We start from the raw sequence: 20,792 nt of genomic DNA on the forward strand, positions 1-20,792 counted from the left end.
TTTGAGCATAAGCTTTCGTGAGCTACAGCTCACTTCATGTAGCTCACAAAAACTTACGCTCAAATAATATGTTAGTCTCTAAGGTGCCACAAGTACTCCTTTTCTTTTTCCACTATTATTCAGGTTCACCTAAAGAAGCAGGCATAGTTGTTTTCCTGATTTAAAATAAATTGAAATGTATTTGATCATTAGCCTTGCCCCTCCCTTATCTCAAAACGGTATAGAGAAATCATCTGAGAGGAAAATCTCTACATTTTCCTATTGTGGATAAAAATGCTGGAAAATGGAGTACTCCTCAGTGGCTCTCCTAATATAGCTATGGCTACGTGGTCCATACACAGCAATGAAGCCAAAACTGTATGGGGGAAAAGCAGCTGCTCACGTCTAGTACTCCCCACAGACCCAGTTCATGGCTAAATTATGTGCTGGTGACTGCAGTTTAGTACTGAAGATATCCTTAATATGTGACCCTTTCATGCACATTTTTTCCAGAGCATTTAGCATTTAGCCAGTTTACTTGACTGTACAGTGATTTTCTGTCTTTAATTAACCTTTATTTGAAATGATACAAACAATATCAATAGGCTTCATATAAATGGTTGTAAATGAAGTCAATCTGACAAACACATTGTGTTCTCTATGATTGTTTCACTACTGTGTCTTTTTTTCAGTTTTTCCTATTTTTTGTTTTACCTGGAGAAGGGATTAAGGGGTAAATAAGCAATATAATTAGGGCTGTCACTTAATCGCAGTTAACTTACATGATTAACTCAAAAATTAATTGGAATTAATCACAGTTTTAATCACACTATTAAACAATAGAATACCAACTGAAATTTATTAAATATTTGGGATGTTTTTCTACATTTTAAAATATATTGATTTCAATTACAACACAGAATACAAAGTGTACAAGTGTACAGTGCTCACTTTATATTATTTTTATTATAAATATTTGCACTGTAAAATGATAAACAAATAGTATTTTTGAATTTACCGCATACAAGTACTATAGTGCAATCTCTTTATTGTGAAAGCGCACCTTACAAATGTAGATTTTTGTTGTTGTTACATAACTGCACTCAAAAACAAAACAATGCAAAACTTCAGAGCCTCCAAGTCTACTCAGTCCTACTTCTTGTGCAACTATTTGCTAAGAGAAATAAGTTTGTTTACATTTATGGGAGATAATGCTGCCCACTTCTTGTTTACAATGGCATCTGAAAGTGAGAACAGATGTTCACATGGCACTTTTGTAGCTGGCATTACACGGTATTTATGTGCTGGATATGCTAAACATTTGTATGCCCCTTCATGCTTTGGCCACCATTCCAAAGGACATGCTTCCATGCTGATGATGCTCATTAAAAAAATAATGTGTTAATTAACTTTGTGACTGAACTCCTTTGGGGAGAACTGTATGTCTCCTACTCTGTGTTTTACTCGCATTCTGCTGTATATTTCATGTTATAGCAGTCTCGGATGATGACTTAGCATGTTATTCCTTTTAAGAACACTTTCGCTGCAGATTTGACAAAATGCAAAGAAGGTACCAAAGAGAGATTTCTAAAGATAATTTCTAAAGACAGCTACAGCACTTGACTCAAATTTTAAGAATCTGAAGTGCCTTCCAAAGTCGGATTGGGACAGGGTGTGGAGCATGCTTTCAGAAGAAGAGCAACACTTCAGTGTGGAAAGTGCAGAACCCGAATCACCAAAAAAACCCACCTTCTGCTGGTGGCATCTGACTCAGATGACGAAAATGAACATGCATTGGTCTGCACTGCTTTGGATCGTTATCGAGAAGAACCCATCATCAGCATGGGCACACGTCCTCTGGAAAGGTGATTGAAGCATGAAGGGACATATGAATCTTCAGCGCATCTGGCATGTAAGTATCTTGCAATACCAGCTACAACAGTGCCACAGGAATGCCTGTTCTCACTTTTAGGTGACACTGTAAACAAGAAGCGTGCAGCATTATCTCCTGCAAATGTAAACAAATTTGTTTGTCTGAGCGACTCGCTGAACAAGAAGTTGGATTGAGTGGACTTGTAGGTTCTAAAGTTTTAAATTGTTTTATTTTTGAATGCAGTTATTTTTTGTACATAATTCTACCTTTGTAAGTTCAACTTTTATGATAAAAAGATTGCACTACAATACTTGTATTAAGTTAATTGAAAAATACTATTTCTTTTATTTTTACAGTGCAAATATTTAAAATAAAAATAAATATAAAGAGAGCACAGTACACTTTGTTTTGTGTTATAATTGAAATCAATATATTTGAAAATGTGGAAAACATCCAAAAATATTGATATAAATGGTATTCTATTATTGTTTAAGAGCATGATTAATCACACGATTAATTTTTTTAATCACACACTGAATCACGATACATTTTTAATCGCTTGACAGCCCTAAATATAATAGGAGTTTATGATTAAATTGCCTCAATCATATATTGCTGTTGCAATGTTAGAAATTACATTAGAATTGCAAGCAAAATCCTCAGCACATGTTATGACCATATGCAGCTATGACTGTTCATACCAGCTGAGGATCTGCCCCATGAACCAGCAGGAAGAACATTTATAATGCTCAACAAAGGAAAAAATGTAGTTTTACAGAAGAAACACAGCAGTGTAGATTTTGAATCCTCTATCATCATTTCCTTTGAGTTTCAGCCCATTAATTACGTTTCCTTGATCAAAAATGGGCCATGATGAATAATTTATTGATCTGGGTTCTTATATGAAGAGTAAGTCCAAGAATATTTTGAAAGTATTGTCCTTTGTCTTTATCAACTGTTTAACATGGGAATCAAACTAGACTATGTGAAAACAATATATTTTTATTCTGTGTTCTTACAATACTACCCTTTTGTCTAGAAATGGCTAAGCAAAATTCTCCATCATTAGTTGAAGTTGTAAAACAAGTAGCAGAACAGCAACATTCACAAGCATCAGAAATAGAAAAAAGCAAAATAGTTCTTTCTCAGTTACAGGTAAGATCTAATTTAGAATGTTGGCTTTACAATGTAATACAATAGACAAGGAAGTATTACTATGAATAAGGGAAGCTGATATTTCTCTATTTTCCTGGGGTATCTTAATTCAAAGTTAAGGCAGTTAGTCCATTCTTAAAAACAATGAAGAGTCCAGTGGCAACTTAAAGACTAACAAATTTATTTGGGCATAAGCTTTTAAAAAAACCCTCTTCTTCACATGAAAGTCTCCATGCATCTGAAGAAGTGAGTTTTTTACCCATGAAAGCTTATGCCCAAATAAATGTTAGTCTTTACAGTGCCGCCGGACTCCTCATTGTTTTTGTGGATACAGACTAACACAGCTACCCCTCTGATACTTAGTCTGTTCTTAATTTACCTTGTTGTATTTAGGTTTTGCCAAAAACAGTATATGCCTATGTCATTATGGTGCAGTTTTAACAGAAGTTTAATCTCTTATTTTGCAAAAATTTAATTGAAATGGTAAAACTCAAAACATGAAATATAAGCTTAGACCTTTTTTCTTGGTGGATTGAGTAAAAAAAAATGAAGGGTTTGATAGAGAGAGGATAATAAGAGTTTAAAAATCACCCTATCAATTTTTCCACTGGATTGTTTCACTTTTTGGTATCCTTTTTCAAGAAACCTAAAATCCTTTAGGACATGTGGATTTTGGCTGGATGGGGTGTGTCCTATCTCAGCCCTCACTGCCGTGCGTGTAGGTTTTGTTTGATAACATAATATATTATATACTGGATATATATAGCTATGTCTAAGATTGCATAATGGTTTCTGTTCTGATCCTTGCAAAAAATTCCCTTGATTTTCTGAAACTCTCACCTTTTGGACTGAACTATTCAGTCTTGATTTCTACCTGAAAGCTATATTTTTAATATGGGGAGAATAAAAAGGAAATACATTATTTCTGAGCTAAAAATATTCTTTTGACCATTTTTTGGAATAGTCTTACATCTGAAACAATCAAGGTTTGAAATTTTGCATGAAAAGTAATTCCTATTTGAGAGCAGCATACATTTTTCCTCCTGACAAAATCTGTTTTGATTTGATCAAGTTATGTGTATTGGGAAATCACATATTGAGTATTCATATTGAGTAGATTGTTTTTTCTGAGCTCAATGTGCACCTAAGGAAGATAGTTTCACAATCAACGGCAAGTCATCCATACTTCTGAACTCAGTAAGGAGAATCACTACTGAGTGATGGGCTCCTGCGGTCTTTTTAAGGTCCACAAGTTAGGGGCCCCTTTATTACCTTATCAATCTACTATCTACCAGCTCCCCTGCACCTTCCCAATTTGGGAGCTCTAAAGTTGCACAGGAGAGGAGTCCCCTCCTTTGGATCTTCTAAGGTATGTTGAATAGTGGCTTCCTTCTTTAGACCTTCTTGGGCACATGGCACAGGGTTTCCTTTCTGCAGACAATTTTTATGGCTCACCAGAGGGAAACTTGCTCTGGCATGCCTTGAAAGCTTTTATCACTGCAGGAGAGGTGCTTCCTAAGGGGCATGCAGCAGAATATGTTGAGATATTGTTGCAGCAAATAGTTCTAGATTATAATGTTTACACAGGTTATATGCAACTTTTGGGAAGCCCACAGAGCTTTAAAGTCTTGGACAATTACACTCACTCATTTTCTTTTAGTTTCTTCCTTTTTTTTAACCTAGAACATTCCATACAAAAGCTAGCATTAATGTTAAGTAATATTATTAGTATTATTATTAAGTAATTAATGTAATAGTTATGAACTCAAAAGTCAGGAAACACCAAAATTAAGATTGTATTTACATCTCTAACTCACAGAAAGCACATAAAATAGTTGTTTCTTCTCCAAAATTCAAGATCTTTGCCATTCAGACCTTTCACTTGTCTATCCTAGATGGCTGGTAGATCAGAGATGATGCCAGTTCTACTGAAAGTTTCTCCCTTGTTATCTAAGATTTGAAAAAAATTCTATATAAACAATATAGGGTCATTCTCCTTAGTCCTGTCGAGGAATTCAGCTTCATAGATGATGTCCCTCCTCATACCGTTATCCAGGTCCTCCATGTAGCAGTCCTGCCTCACAGCATGCCTGCACTCTAAATTGTTTATGATAGTATTCATGATTAATTCTTCAATTTCTGGACATATTGTTAAGTTAATTCTTTTTGGTTTAGTTTGTCAGAGTTTAGTTGTCAAAGTGGTTTACTTTAGAGACTTCAGTACTGTACGTGGATTCAGTAACTTTACAGCAATGTGACTTAATTTAGACCATTAGTGCTTGCGGCCAAACAGATATCCCTCCAACATTTTCACTTGTCAATGTCCCTTTGAGTAGGTATTGTGATGGGGCAAGGCCAGATGGCTATGGAAGAGTAGTGGGAGACAGATATATTAGCTCCAGGCTAAACAAATTCCAATATGACCAGGATAAGTGAAATGGCAGTTGCTCCAGGTCAATTAAGACACCTGGGGCCAATTAAGAACTTTCCAGAAGGCAGGGAGAAGGCTAGGTTGATTGGGACACCTGAAGCCAATCAGGGGCTGGCTGAAACTAGTTAAAAGTCTCCCAGTTAGTCAGGTGGCAGTGCATGTCAGGAGCTGTGGGAAGAAGTTGTGCTGTTGGAGAGGCTGAGTAGTACACACCATATCAGGCACAAGAAAGGAGGCCCTGAGGTAAGGGTGAAGTGGAGCTTGAGGAAGTGAGGGCTGCTGTGGGGGAAGTAGCCCAGGGAATTGTACATGTCATGTTTCTAAAAGGTCAGCTACCATAGCTGATCTATCAGGGTCCCTGGGCTGGAGCCCGGAGTAGAGGGTGGGCCCAGGCTCCACCCAACCTTTTCCCCCTGTTTAATCACTGAGACTGGGAGACAACAGAGACGTGCAAGGAAGGATAACTTCTCCTCACCTCCCTCGCTAGCTTATGATGAAAATCGCTCAGTAGACTGTGACTCTTGTCTCTAGAGAAAGAAGGGTTACGTGGAGGGTCACAGTGAGCCTCTGAGGCTAGTGAAATCCTCCAGGAAATGCGGGACCCCCGGATGCAAGGACAGAGCTTTGTCACAACTGGTGTCAGGAGTGGGACTTCATTCACAGCATGGCGGAAGAAAGAGGTTTAAAAAAAAGTGCACTGGGGTTTTGGATTTTTTTTTTGTTTTGGTTTTTGTTTGCTTTATACCACAATGGAGGAGGTGGTAAGAGCTCTGGTACAAGCCACTGCAGCCCAGCAGGAGGCCACCCGGGTTCAGGCAATGGCAAAACAGGAGTCTATGTGGCTACAGCAGGAAACCAATCAACTATTGATGAGCTAGGTGACCCAAGATCATGCCCTCTTGAGAGAGGTGGTGGACCAGCTGAAGATCCTCACCACCCAGGCCAGGGGGTCCGATGGGACGCGAACCCTGAGGGCCACTGGTTGTCTTCCAAAGATGACGTCAGGAGATGACATAGAGGCATATCTCCTCTCATTCAAAAGGACTGCTCAGCGTGAGATGTGGCCCCAGGAGCAGTGGGCCAGCATTCTCGCTCCTTTTTTGTGTGGAGAGCCCCAGAAGGCCTACTTTGACTTGCCTGCCACGGATACCACTGACTATACCCGTCTGAAGGCAGAGCTCCTAGCACAATCGGGGTAACGGCAGCAGTAGGGGCCCAGAGGTTCCATGAGTGGAAATACCAGGAGAACAAACCCCTGAGGTCCCAGCTATTCGACCTCATACACCTCGCGCAGAAGTGATTACAGCCCGAGGTGTGCAGGTCGGAGGAGATTTTGGAGACCCTGGTCATAGACCATTACATGCGGGGACTGCCACCAGATCTCTGCAAATGGTAGGCCAGAACGATTCGTCCATGTACGACGAGATGATCACGCTGGTAGAAAGACAGATGACAGCCAGAGAACTGACCCAAGGAAGGCCCCGTTCGAAGCAAGCACCTGACCTCAACCCTGTAAGGTTGGGCAGCCAAACCCCCAGGGAGTCCTAGGTGGAAGAAGGGGGTGGGGGCTGAAAACCAGCAGGGACCCCACAAGGAAGGGATTGGCCTGAGTGGGGTAACCCCGGGACTAAACCCCTGGGATAGGGGAGTGATTAAAAGCAATTTTAGATGTTATGCATGTGGGAGTGGGGACACACTAGCAGCACAGTGTCCCAGCACCGAGGAGCCTATGCATGTAAATTGGGGGATTGGGAGGTCCCAGCTCCCTTATCCACCTCGCGGGGTCTGCATTAGCCCCGCATAATTACACCAGGCCAGTGAGGATAAATGGAGCATGAGACTACAGCGCTTGTGGACTCTGGGAGTGCTATCACCCTCATATCGGGTAAGCTGGTAAAAAATAGTCAGCTGCTACAAGCCAAATGCGTAGCAGTGATGTGCGTGCATGGGGCCGTGAGCCATTACTCCACCATCCCAGTGGAGATAGAGGTTCAGGGAAACCCCATTGCAGTGACTGTGGGCTCCTAAATTCTCATATCCTGTAGTCATTGGGAGGGACTATCCAGGGTTTGATAATTTACTCCCCCCCTAGAGGCTGGAGGAAGGTGGAGACCCTGAGGACAGCGACTCGTCACTGGGGGAATGTCAACCCCCGATGTTTGCTGAGATTTCTCAGGATCTGTTCTCAGCCCCCCAAAAGACCCGGAAGACAAAAAAAGAGAAGAAGTCCGCGAAGGCCTTAGGAACCCAGATCCTGACCCAGGGCCAGAACACCTCCCTAGTAGGCAGATGGACACGAGCAGCCAACAGAGAAACTTCCACCACAGAAGGTGAGCCAGAAGTTTCCCCCAGCCATTGGAAGAAGCAGAAGCCGGCCCCTGGGAGCTTGGGCAGGTTAGTCCCGGGAGAGAGACTTTTGGGCGGGACCAGGCGGAGGACCCCAGATATGATAACGCCAGGAAAGAGGTGGCTGAGATCAATGGGATACCCGTGGATGGGAAGGTCCAGAGTCCTGGACCTTACTTTATAGTGAAGAAAAATCTCCTGTACCGCGTGGTGCAAATACAGGAGCAAGAGATACAACAACTTCTGGTGCCACGAAAACATCAAAAAGCCATATTGAGTCTCGCCCACAGTCACCCGTTTGGAGGACACCTAGGGGTAGAGAAAACCCAGGCACGGATCCTGCGGAGGTTCTTCTGGCCAGAAGTACATGAAGATGTCCGGCGATATTGCACCTCTTGTCCGGAGTGTCAGTTACATAGCCCTCGCCCGCACTTGCGGTCTCCTTTGATACCTCTTCCTATAATAGAGGTTCCTTTTGAACGGATAGCCATGGATGTGGTAGGGCCCCTAGAGAAGACAGCTCGGGGCCACCAACATGTGCTTGTTGTACTGGACTATGCAACCTGGTACCCGGAAGTTGTTCCCCTGTGCAACACAGCTTCCAAGACAATAGCTAAGGAGCTCTTCCAAGACAATAGCTAAGGAGCTAGTACAGATCTTTGCCTGGATTGGGCTACCCAAGGAATATGACTGATCAAGGGAACCTTCTAGTGTCCAAGTTGATGAAAGATCTCTGTCATTGCTCCATGTACAAGCCTACGGATGTCGTATACCACCCGCAAACAGATGGCCCTTGTGGAAAGGTTCAATAGGACCCTCAAGGCATGATCAGGAAAGTGGTGCGCAGGATGGAAAAGATTGGGATCCCTATTGCCTTACCTCATGTTCGCCATCCGGGAGAATCTGCACAGCCTCCACGAGTTTCTCTCCATCAAACTACTATATGGGTGCCACCCTCGAGGCATATTGGATATAGCCAGAGAAGCCTGGGAAGAGGAGCCAAATCCCGGAAGGAACATAGTTGAGCATGTACTGCAGTTGAGAGATCAGATAGCCCGAGTTACGCCCATTGTACGGGAACACTTGGAGAGAGCCCAGGAGACCCAACGAACCCATTATAACCACCAAGCGAAGCTTCAACGGTTCCAACCAGGGGATCAAGTGATGGTACTGGTGCCCACAGCAGAAAGTAAACTGTTGGCCCAGTGGCAGGGACCCTACGAAATAATCGAAGCCGTAGGAAAGGTGAACTATAAGGTGTGACAACCAGGCTGCCGGAAATCGGAGCAAATTTACCACATCAATCTTCTAAAACCTTGGCATGATCGAGAGACATGCTTAGTCATGCAGGAGACGCTTCCCCAGGAGGATAACTTACATGAGCAAGTGAGGATATCATCCGACTTGACGCCGATCCAAAAGATCGAGGCAGCCGACATGATTAATCGCAACAGAGATGTGTTCTCTACAAAACCAGGGTGGACAACTGAGACCTATCACCATATCCGCACAATCCCCGCAGCCAAGATAACACTGAGACCCTACCGAATCCCAGCAGCCAAAAGAGGAAATCAAGGCCGAAGTAAAGAAAATGTTAGAATTAGGGGTTATTGAAGAATCTTACAGTCAGTGGTCCAGTCCAATTGTTCTAGTGCCTAAACTGATGGTACCATGAGATTCTGTAATGACTTTTGCCGACTGAATGAAATATCCCAGTTTGATGCATACCCCATACCACGCATCGACGAACTGGTTGACCGACTGGGTAGTGCCCGATTCTTGACTACATTGGATCTGACAAAAGGGTACTGGCAGATTCCGCTGACCAAAGAAGCTAAAGAAAAGACAGCATTCTCCACCCCAGATGTGCTATTCCAGTACACCATACTCCCTTTTGGGCTACATGGGGCCCCAGCCACATTCCAGCACCTCATGGATAAGCTGCTGCGCCCCCATACTAGTTAAGCAGCTGCATACCTAGATGATGTCATCATCCATATGCAAGACTGGGGAACTCACTTGGAGAAAGTTGAGGCAGTACTGCGCACCTTGAGGCGGGCTGGCCTCACTGCTAATCCCGCTAAATGCACCATGGGCTAGCAGAGGCTAAGTACCTGGGATATATTGTGGGAAGGGGCATAGTGAAGCCCCAAACGAATAAGCTAGAGGCAATTCAAAACTGGCCCCGGCCAACCCGAAAGAAGCAGGTCCGTGCGTTCCTAGGCGTGGTAGGCTACTACCGACGGTTTATTCCCCACTTCGCCACTAGGGCAAGTCCCCTAATGGACCTGGTGAAGGCCCGAGGTCCAGACATGGTAAAGTGGACCGACGCAGCAAAGGGGGCATTTACAGACCCTCGGACTGCCCTCTGTAATGACCACGTACTCATAGCCCCGGACTTTAACAGGGAATTTGTTTTACAAACAGACGCTTCCGAGGTGGGGTTGGGAGCAGTTCTGTCGCAAATGGTGGGAGAAGAGGAACATCCAATCCTCTACCTAAGCAGAAAGCTTCTCCCAAGAGAACAGAAATATGCAGTAGTTGAGAGAGAATGCCTTGCTGTCAAATGGGCTATGGAGACACTGCATTATTACTTCTTAGGCCGGTGATTTATTCTTGTGACGGACCATGCACCCCTCCAGTGGATGCAGCGGAATAAGGAAAAGAATGCAAGGGTCACCAGGTGGTTCTTATCCCTCCAACCATTCCAGTTCCGCATACGGCACAGGGTGGATGCCACCATGGCAACGCTGATGATCTGTCACGAGCATACTGCTTGGCATCCCAAGTTGCCCAACTCTATGGTGTTGAGCAGAGGGGGGGGATATGTGACGGGGGAAGGTCAGATGGCTATGGAAGAGTAGTTGGAGATAGATATATTAGCTCCAGGCTAAACAAATCCCTGGTACCAGGATAAGTGAAATGGCAGCAGCTCCAGGTCAATTAAGACACCAATTCAATTCAATTGACACCAGGTCAATTAAGAACTTTCCAGAAGGCAGGGAGAAGGCTAGGTTGATTGGGACACCGGAAGCCAATCAGGGGCTGGCTGAAACTAGTTAAAAGCCTCCCAGTTAGTCAGGTGGGTGTGCATGTCAGGAGCTATGGGATGAAGTTGTGTTGTTGGAGAGGCTGAATAGTACACACCAAATCAGGCACAAGGAAGGGAGGCCCTGAGGTAAGGGTGAAGTGGAGCTTGAGGAAGTGAGGGCTCTGTGGGGGAAGTAGCCCAGGGAATTGTACATGTTATGTTTCTAAAAGGTCAGCTACCATAGCTGATCTATTAGGGTCCCTGGGCTGGAGCCCGGAGTAGAGGGTGGGCCTGGGCTCCTCCCCCCCACACCTTTTCCCCCTGTTTAATCACTGATACTGGGAGACAACAGAGACTGTGCAAGGAAGGATAACTTCTCCTCACCTCCCTCTCTGGCTTATGATGAAAATGGCTCAGTAGACTGTGAACCTTGTCTCTAGAGAAAGAAGGGTTACGTGGAGGGTCACAGTGAGCCTCTGAGGCTAGCGAAATCTGCCAGGAAACGCGGGACCCACGGAGGCAAGGACAGAGCTTTGTCACAGTATGCACTCTTATACTGATACCATCATAGAAAACGGAGATGGAAAAGATATACTAGGTTATTTTGCCAATCACTACCATTTCATTATTTTTTTATATTGTCAAATGCTGAGTCCAGTTTAGTTTTATTCATAGATATTAAGACCAGAAGGCAACATTATCATCAGCTAGGTTGATTTACTTAACAAAGGCCATAGAATTTCATCAACTGATTCCCACATCAAGCCCATAAATCTGGCTGAGCTACAGCTTGATTTAAAGTGATGGGAAATCCACCACTGCCCTGGATAAGTTGTTCCAATAGATAACTACCCTCACTGTTAAATATTTCTGAATTATTTCTAGTGTGCATTTGCCTAGTTTCAGCTTCCAGCCATCAGATCTCATTATGCCTTTGTCTGCTAAATTAAAGAGCTCACTATTGTCAGAAATCTTTTCCCCATCTAAATACTTACAGACCTTAATCAAGTCACCTCTTAACCTTCTCTTGGATTAACTAAACAGATCTCATTTCTTTAGACTCTCAGTGTAAGGCAGATTTTCCAGTCCTTGAATCATTCTCATAGATCTTTTCTGAACCCTTTACTATTTTTCAAGGTCCTTTTAAAAATGTGGACACCAGAACTGGACACAGTATTCCAGTAATAGTCTCTCTAATGTTGTGTATGCTCTTAATACCCTACTCCTACTTGATATTCCCCTGCCTATACTTCTAAGAATCATATTTGCTCTTTTAATATCTGCATTACAAGGTGAGTTAATGTTTAGCTGGTTGTCCTCATGACCCCTAAATCCATTTCTGAGCCTTCCAAAATACAGTCCATAGTCCTATTAACGTGCCCTGCATTCTTGGTTCCTAAATGTATGATCATGCATTTAGCTGTATTAAAACATTTTGATCAAGTAAGTCCAGTTTACCACAAAATTGAGATCTTTGTAGAGATCCCGCTATAGAAATCTGTCTTTATCATCATTTACCTCTCCACCAATTAGTGTGTCATCAACAAACTTTACCAGTGATGCTTTTATATTTTCTTCCAGATTGCCGATAAAGAGATTGAATAGCATTGGGCCCAGAGCAGAACCCTGTTGTATCTCATTAGAAACGAGTCATTGGATGACAATTCACCATTTACAACTACTTTTTAGATGAATCACTTAGCCAGTTTTTAATCAATTTAATATGTGCCCCAATGATTTTGTATATTACTATTTTTTTCTCAGAATTTCAGGTGGTACTAAATCAAATGCCTTCTAAAAGTCCTGGAGATCACAAGATTTAGGCTTATCTAGACTAGGAAAAAGTGATTGATGCTAGGAAGATCTGAATTAACAGGAACTAAGGACCATCACTACCTCCCACTGCAAGTGAAAGACACACTTCCTTGACCTAAAAAGGCACACTTCCTTGACCTAAAACACATAGCAGCACATAAATTTTTACAAAACTCCATACCTAAACACAAAACCCTACACTGCACATGCAGTTCTCCCCCTTGGGAGAGCATGAGAAAGAGAGAACAAACTACACCTGATGGATGTTATTCATGTCACTTAATGCATGATTGGAAGGCACTCAGATATTATGGTGATGAGAGCAGTGTAAGAACCTAGATTGAATTGAGTTAGCTAAACCCAATTAACTCAACCACATTTCCTAATATAGATGCATCCTATAAACCACCTTTATCTTGGTTTTAGCCTGTTGCCTCCTGATTTTACCCTGCATCTGCAATAGGAAAAGCAGTTGAGTTTAGTTTGGCCTAAACTCTTAGTTTAGATAAAACATTAGGGAGGCTGATACAGTTAGGGTCTCTGACACATCCCACTATACATCTGACTATGAGGAAGCTGAACCCATTTGAAAGATAACAAATTTCATGTACACTTATCTTTAAGACCAATAGGATAAAGCAGGGGTCGGCAACCTTTCAGAAGTGGTGTGCCGACTATTCATTTATTCACTCTAATTTAAGGTTTTGCGTGCCAGTAATACATTTTAATGTTTTTAAAAGGTCTCTTTCTATAAGTCTATAATATATAACTAAACTATTGTTGGATGTAAAGTAAATAAGGTTTTTTAAATGTTTAAGAAGCTTCATTTAAAATTAAATTAAAAATGCAGAGCTCCCCGGACCGGTGTCCAGGACCCGGGTCGTGTGAGCGCCACTGAAAATCAGCTTGCTTGCTGCCTTTGGCACATGTGCCATAGGTTGCCTACCCCTGGAATAAAGCCTCAGATATTGTCACCTATCATGTCTCTTGGTGATTATTTTAAGAAATGGAACTCTAGTGATCTCTTCTATTCAAACTATTTTTTTAAGTTGCATAGATTTCTTTATTGTGTGTTCTCTATAAAATGAAAAGAGAGAATTCTGTTAACTAAATGTAAATGATATTGTTTAAATAGCCTGCTGCTATACTCACAAACATTGGCTTTCCACTGATAGGAGAATATTATAACATTTAACAGGCTGAGCTTCAAGAACTTGAAAAACAAATGGAGTCTGCTTTATTAGAAACAAAGGCAACAGAAAGGCAAATTTATCAGCAAGATGATGACATAGAAACTACAAAATGTCACTGTGAAAGTCTGGAGTCCCAAGTCAGATTCCTGTATGCTGAAAAGATAAGGCTGAAACTTGACACAGAAGCAGCTCAAGAAGAATTTGAGATGATGCTTGCAAGAAATAGTGCATATCATGAGAAAATAATGGCTCATAAAGAGCGTTATTGGGAAGCAGAAAGCAAAATGCCAGTTATGCTCGAACTTGCTAAAAAACGAGACATGGTTAAAGAGCTAAAGACAAAGAAAGAAGAATTAATGAATGATCTCCAGAATCCTGAAGGACAAGTTATAAAACAAGTGCAGGTCAGATGTTTCTGTTTCTAGATACCTTTCCTATTGTGTACAAAAATATTTTACAATTTAAAATTATAATCTGGTCTAGCTTTGCAGTGCTTGCTATGGTGTGCGGATATGTGGAATATCTGGGCTCATTGCCCAAGCTAGCTTAAGTAAATGGTGATCTCAGCTTACAGCAAAAATGGTACCAGCCACTATTCTTGATGTTTGATTCCAAAAGCTAGGTTCACCTGATAAAACAACATTAACTTGGCTGTGAGGAAACTACAGTGCTGTCAGCTAAAATTCATCCACTTTTATTTGTAGGATACTGCAGGGTCTTGGATAAACCTACATATACACTTTTCAGAATACACACTCTATATCTCTGTAAATGTTGTTACATTACCACTGTCAGCTAGCAGCACATTGTTTAGTTGGTAACAAATTGCACTTGAGCTATGTGTGATCAGAAGGTGGAGAGGGTGAGAAAAGATGACATAAGAAGGGAGAAGGAGAAAAAACATCAATTTTGTTGTGTATAATCTCTAGCAATCGTGTGTGTGTGTAATTTTAAGCTTTATTAAATTTGTAAAAGTTAAAGCAGTCTGAGCTGCAAAAATGTACAGCCATAGAGGAAAATTAAGTAACTGCAAATTTGAAATTGTCTTAGAATCACAGAGTCTAATTCTGATGTAACTTACACTGGTATAAATCAGAAGTAACTCACTATTACACTATTATAATAGTAATGTGGGATAAGATTAAACCTACAGCTCTCAGACTGAAAAAAAAACAAATTATCACAATAAACCAAGTCTTGCAACAAGATTAATGGACAAAATTAAGGCTTGACATAGGAAGGTTATGTCTCATACTGACTAGAATTGGGGTTGCACCTGCTTCTGTAAGGGCTAAGTTTGTTCAGGTTTTAGTGTCTCTTTCTTACATAAATGGCATTGAACTTTTACAATTGTTCAAATATGCCATAATCTGTATCCTCCCCTGCAGATCTATAGTAGCAAAAGTGGTATATCGCATAGGTGATCAAGTGATTATATGCACTTATATGATTAAAGCTTTGAATTTAAGGTTTATGTAAATGTATACATACATCTATATTTGCATCTGGTGCTATAAAGAGAAACATGGACGGTATGTTGTCTTTTTGCTGCCTATAAACTCTATTAATTGTTGTGCTTTCTTTCTGTGGCTTGTGATTGCATATACTTTAAATTCCATGTGGCTTTTCTACTATAAAAAAGCCTATGTAGAATGCAGGTTTTATCTTGTAATCCCCTCTTTCTTCTCTGAGAATGAACTCTATAGAGAAACCAGCTTTTTTATTATCAATCATTTAGTTATGTAGGCAACATTGCTATTTGAGCATAATCAGAGAAAATTACAATAGATGAGAAATGATTTATTACATGTAAATCCATTTTCAAATGTGGCCCTTCTGCCAGGAGAAGTCGGCAGCAACAAGGGCCAGATTCACTATTTAGGGGTTTATCTTAACACTATAAAACAGAACTGGCTTGAGCCCCCACCCAGTAATCTGGGAAAACTGAACACCATCTCCGGGCGCCTTTAAGAAGCAATACATCCGCACTCGCAAGCACTGAATCTATGTATAACAAACAAGAACTTTTATTAAAAGGGAAAAGGAACCAAGCATTAGTTTGGGAAAACATCACAACCATATTCAAAAGCATGTGATCATGTGATCATCCCACCCCAGAATACGCTGGGCAATGTCCTCTGCCCCACGTTCTCACCTGGCAGTGTGAAAGTCCCACAAACAAGTGTTCCTTTAACAAGCCACTCCCCTCTCCCTCCCCTGCACCCCACTCACTGTTCCTGTCCTTGCTCAACAAATACCCAGAGGTGCGTTCATATGAGTTCACCTCCCACTCAGGGGATGGCGGGGAATCAAGCAATGCTTCAGCTGCTGCTGCCATAGACGCTGCAATTGCCTCGCAGTTGCCACCATTCCCTCTGCATCCCTGCCCGCTACCGTCACTGTGCCACCGTTCGCTCTGCCCCCGTTGGCCTCTACACCCTCGCTTTCTCTGCTGCCACCTGCAGCTCTGCTGTAACCTCTGTGACACCATGTCTTGAGGTCCCATCTCCTAACCCAGCTCTCAGTGATTTCAGCAATTCATGGGGAATCTCACTGCTAGTGCAGGCTGTTTTGTCAAAATGCTGCCCCAGAGCAGGTCTAAGGTCTAAAATGCTGGATGGGCACAACTGTGCCACCGTTGTGTAGACCTCGCCTAAGGATTAGCATTTAGAACTGGGTCTCAGAGACTTCAGTTGTAGCGATTGCTTAAAAAAATCAAAACACTCTCAACTGAATGTAATCAGTTTTGTCTTTAAAAAGTAAGAGAATGTGTGCGGGGGAGGGAGAGGGAGAGGGTCAAATAGCATCTAAGACATTTAGAAAGACCCCATACTACCAGATAGGAACACCTGTCCCCACTCTCTCTCCCCTTTCATTGAGGTTTGGCATCTCTGTCCCCTGATTAGCGAGTGCAGTTCAGTTGATGGTGACCCCCGCAATCAACGCATGCTAAGCACAGTACTGCTGCCCTTTACAATAAGGATAACATTTCTTTACCCCTGCACTCAATGCTAAAGTGATTTGTAACCCAACACCACCCAAAATTGATCACTTTGTCAGCACAGTTTGTCTGAGGCAGAGTAGGTATGTTCATGTAAATACAGTTGGGTCCTCAAGTCTTCCCCCGCCCCCCAAGCTCATCACTAGATGTCAGGGGAGAGCTCATTCCCTGCTTACACTTTGATAAACACAATAGCCAAAATTCCATTAGCATTAGATTCCACATGGGACGAGAATGTAAATCACATATTATGCACATTATTACATAATCAGTTGATTGAATTTTTAAAGTTGACTATTGGTCTTGTATATATGCACACTTCTAAAAACTTAAAAAAAAAAGTTGTGTGTGCAATAGTGTGCTAGATACATTCAAATTGTGACAGCCTTGTAGCTGTAGCCATGTCCACAGCAATATTACTGTGTAGTTTTTGTAAATATATCAATACATATAATTTGCTAGGTAGGCAGGAAGTTTAAGTCAAACTTTTAAATTGTTGAACTTATTTCTTTAGCTAAAGTCAATGTTTATGCAAACAGATTGTTAAAATGACATCATAGAAGGTAAACAATTATACTAGAGTTATCTTTGTTTTACAAATGGGGTTTGAGGTTTTTTTTGTTTTTAATTCCCACTTGTATCTTCAGGAAGAAATCACACATTTAATAAAGGAAGTTACTATGGTAAAAGAGTCAATCGATGAAAAGAAAAAATTGCTTGAAGAAGAGAAAAAAGTGCATGCTAACCTTAGAAAAGAGATTGAGGTAAGGTTTAGAGTTATTCGACTAGAATATAATTACAGTCATTTGACAGAACATACATATTGTAGTTGAAGTTCCAAAATATTTTACTAAACAGGTTGCTACATATCCAAGCATATACATTAACCAACAATAACACCATTAAACTCAAATCCTGAGAATACGTAATATTGGTAAAACTCATCTAACCTTGAGAGCTTGAATTTTTGAGAGCATGGGAAAAATTTTAGTCATCAGCATTTTCCACCGCAACAGCTTAAGAAGAAATTCAGCCACGAGATCTTAGAATAATGTCAATCACTTCTCCTTTGCCTTCTTCTGAAAGCGAATGAAGAGACTACTGAACTTGTAACACTTTTGTTTCTTGAAGTTGCTCTTTATAGGTGGCAAGTTTAAGATGTTTGGGGAAAGGAGGTAATATTGGGAATTTTTAAAAAAAGTCTGCAATGGGATAGTATGCACAATTTACCTAAAACAGTTTACTGTTTGTTTCTGTCTTGACTTTTCATTGCTTGCCCTATGGTACCTGATATCTAACCAATGGAAGAATCAATTGCATGAAGAAAATGGCCTTCCTGAGCACCTTCAAAATTTGAGCTGTCTGTAAAGTAGAGAAAGCACAACTCTTCCTAATTTGTAATCTGTCCAAATATTAATTGTTATGAAGTTATCGTTTAAATAGTTGAGTGATATTCAAAAGTACATCTGAGAAGTGTTGAGCCTCAGACTTACATATCCTTTGTCTTGTTAGGCAAATTAAATGCCATAAAATGTAATGATCTGATTCAAAGCATGATAATATAAAGGTTTTGAACAGATTTGAGACTAGCTCAGTAGAGCACTACAATGTGGAAGGGAGAGAGGGGAATTTTTTCAGATTACAAGGAACAGGAGAAAATTCTTAAACTGAAAACTAAAACACAACAATTTTAAGATCCTAGGTCAACTGTCTGTTCTTCGGCATCTGAAAACAGACCTTTTTATCATGACAAAATCCATCCGAGAAAGATAGAGGAGTTGTTTTAGGTCATCTGAAAGCACTTTGTAAAACATTAGGTCATCAGAATAAATGTAATTAATGCTCTTTATACTCCAGTCAGTTAATATCTACTTTATGACTGTTGCGGGCTGAAAATTAACTCTGATCCTGGGGTTACTTTCCATTTTCTTTAAGTTATTTGGACTGTGAGCTCTGTAGGTCTCAGAGGAAAGGGGAATCTGAAAAAAAAACAAACCCCAACCTAAAACACAAAGTGCACACACACACACACACACTCCTTTGAGAGTATCCTTTTTTTATTAAAATCCTAGAAGGTTCCACAAGGCAAATGCCTTGATCTATGAGGTGTTTGGATTGAGAACTCCTAGGCCAAAGTCAGCAAAGCATTTGGTTGGTTTTATAATATGAATATTGGAGACTATAAAGAGATCATCTAACCCAGGCGTTCCCAAACTTCATCGCACCATGACCCCCTTCTGATAACAAAGTTACTACATAATCCCGGGATGGGGCTGCAGCCCGAGCCCCGCTGCCCTGGGTGGGATGGAAAGGGAACCACAGCTTGAGCCCTGCTGCCCCAGGTGGCACTGGAGCTAGGGCTTCAGCTTCAGCCCTGGGTCCCTGGAAGTCTAATGCTGGCCCTGGTGACCACATTAAAATTGGGCCATGACCTACTTTGGGGTCCTGACCCACAGTTTGAGAACCGCTGATCTAACTATTTTCTCTAGTAACCTAAGTTACAGTCAAATCCAATTTTTGAGGAATGAAATTTTTGAGGATGATCCGAGGAATGGAAAACTTGTCTTATGAAAGGAGACTTAAGGAGCTGGGCTTGTTTAGCCTAACTAAAAGAAGGTTGAGGGGAGATATGATTGCTCTCTATAAATATATCAGAGGGATAAATATAGGAGAGGGAGAGGAATTATTTAAGCTCAGCACCAATGTGGACACAAGAACAAATGGGTATAAACTGGCCACCAGGAAGTTTAGACTTGAAATCAGACGAAGGTTTTTAACCATCAGAGGAGTGAAGTTTTGGAATAACCTTCCAAGGGAAGCATTGGGGGCAAAAGATCTATCTGGTTTTAAGATTCTACTCGATAAGTTTATGGAGGAGATGGTATGATGGGATAATGGGATTTTGGTAAGTAATTGATCTTTAAATATTCAGGGTAAATAGGCCAAATCCCCTGAGATGGGATATTAGATGGATGGGATCTGATTTACTATAGAAAACTCTTTCCTGGGTATCTGGCTGGTGAATCTTGCCCATGTGCTCAGGATTTGGCTGATTGCCATGTTTGGGGTCGGGAGGGAGTTTTCCTCCAGGGCAGATTGGAGAGGCCCTGGAGGTTTTTTTGCCTTCCTTTGTAGCATGGGGCATGGTTGACTGGAGGGAGGCTTCTCTGCTCCCTCCAAGTTTTGAACCATGATTTGAGGACTTCAATAGCTCAGACATGGGTGAGGTTTTTCATAGGAGTGGGTGGGTGACATTCTGTGGCCTACGCTGTGCAGGAGGTCGGACTAGATGATCAGAATGGTCCCTTCTGACCTTAGTATCTATGAATCTATGAAACAGTATCTTCACCCTCTACTCTTTGTATTGTCTATAGTCTTTTCTGTACAAATCAACATTGGCCAGAGCAGTGCAGTTTTCCTGACCATAGAGCCCTGCCAGCTACATTAGTCTGAATCTTTGTGTTTCATATGTTACCTGCAAACAGTCCTCAGTTGTATTTTATTCTATTTTATTAGGTACAGAATAAAAGATGTGATGCTATTCTAAAACGTTTGCATTGTCAACTGAACAAACTCCAGTCGAACAGAAGACAGTGGCACTGGAACATTCAACAGATGGAAAAAAAGGCAGCTGAACTACGAAAGAGTATTGGAGCAATAGAGTGATATATAGTACAGTATAATACAATGCTCAGCAATTTATAACATATGTCATCCTTTATATATAACAGGTGGTTGTTGGAAATAATCCCTTGAATTTTGGACTAAGGATGAGTGATTTTTCCCCCCTCCAGCTTGATGCCCTAAAATACTTTGTGTTCTGTGCCAACCTTTAATGGCCTAAAGCAGTGTTCTCTTTTGTTGATGGGGCAAGTGACTGCTCAGGAAGGAATTTATTACAATTCCCAGACTGCCTTCAAAAGCATCTACCAACATTTGCAAATCCCTTCAAAGACCATATAAATTTG

The 20,792-nt window shown here is 41.4% G+C and overlaps 1 protein-coding gene across 1 annotated transcript; it reads left to right on the forward strand.

Moving 5' to 3' along the window:
- Positions 1-2,754: 2,754 nt before the first annotated feature.
- On the forward strand, positions 2,755-20,580 carry CCDC122 (coiled-coil domain containing 122). Its single transcript, XM_038387227.2, has 5 exons — positions 2,755-2,761; positions 2,892-3,007; positions 13,829-14,227; positions 17,472-17,588; positions 20,341-20,580. Exons 1-5 carry the CDS (start codon positions 2,755-2,757, stop codon positions 20,488-20,490), a joined length of 789 nt encoding a protein of 262 aa, XP_038243155.2. The 3' UTR covers positions 20,491-20,580.
- Positions 20,581-20,792: the final 212 nt, after the last annotated feature.

The sequence above is a fragment of the Dermochelys coriacea genome, chromosome 1 (genome assembly GCF_009764565.3).
Source record: "Dermochelys coriacea isolate rDerCor1 chromosome 1, rDerCor1.pri.v4, whole genome shotgun sequence".
In the NCBI taxonomy this organism is placed as follows: domain Eukaryota; kingdom Metazoa; phylum Chordata; order Testudines; family Dermochelyidae; genus Dermochelys; species Dermochelys coriacea.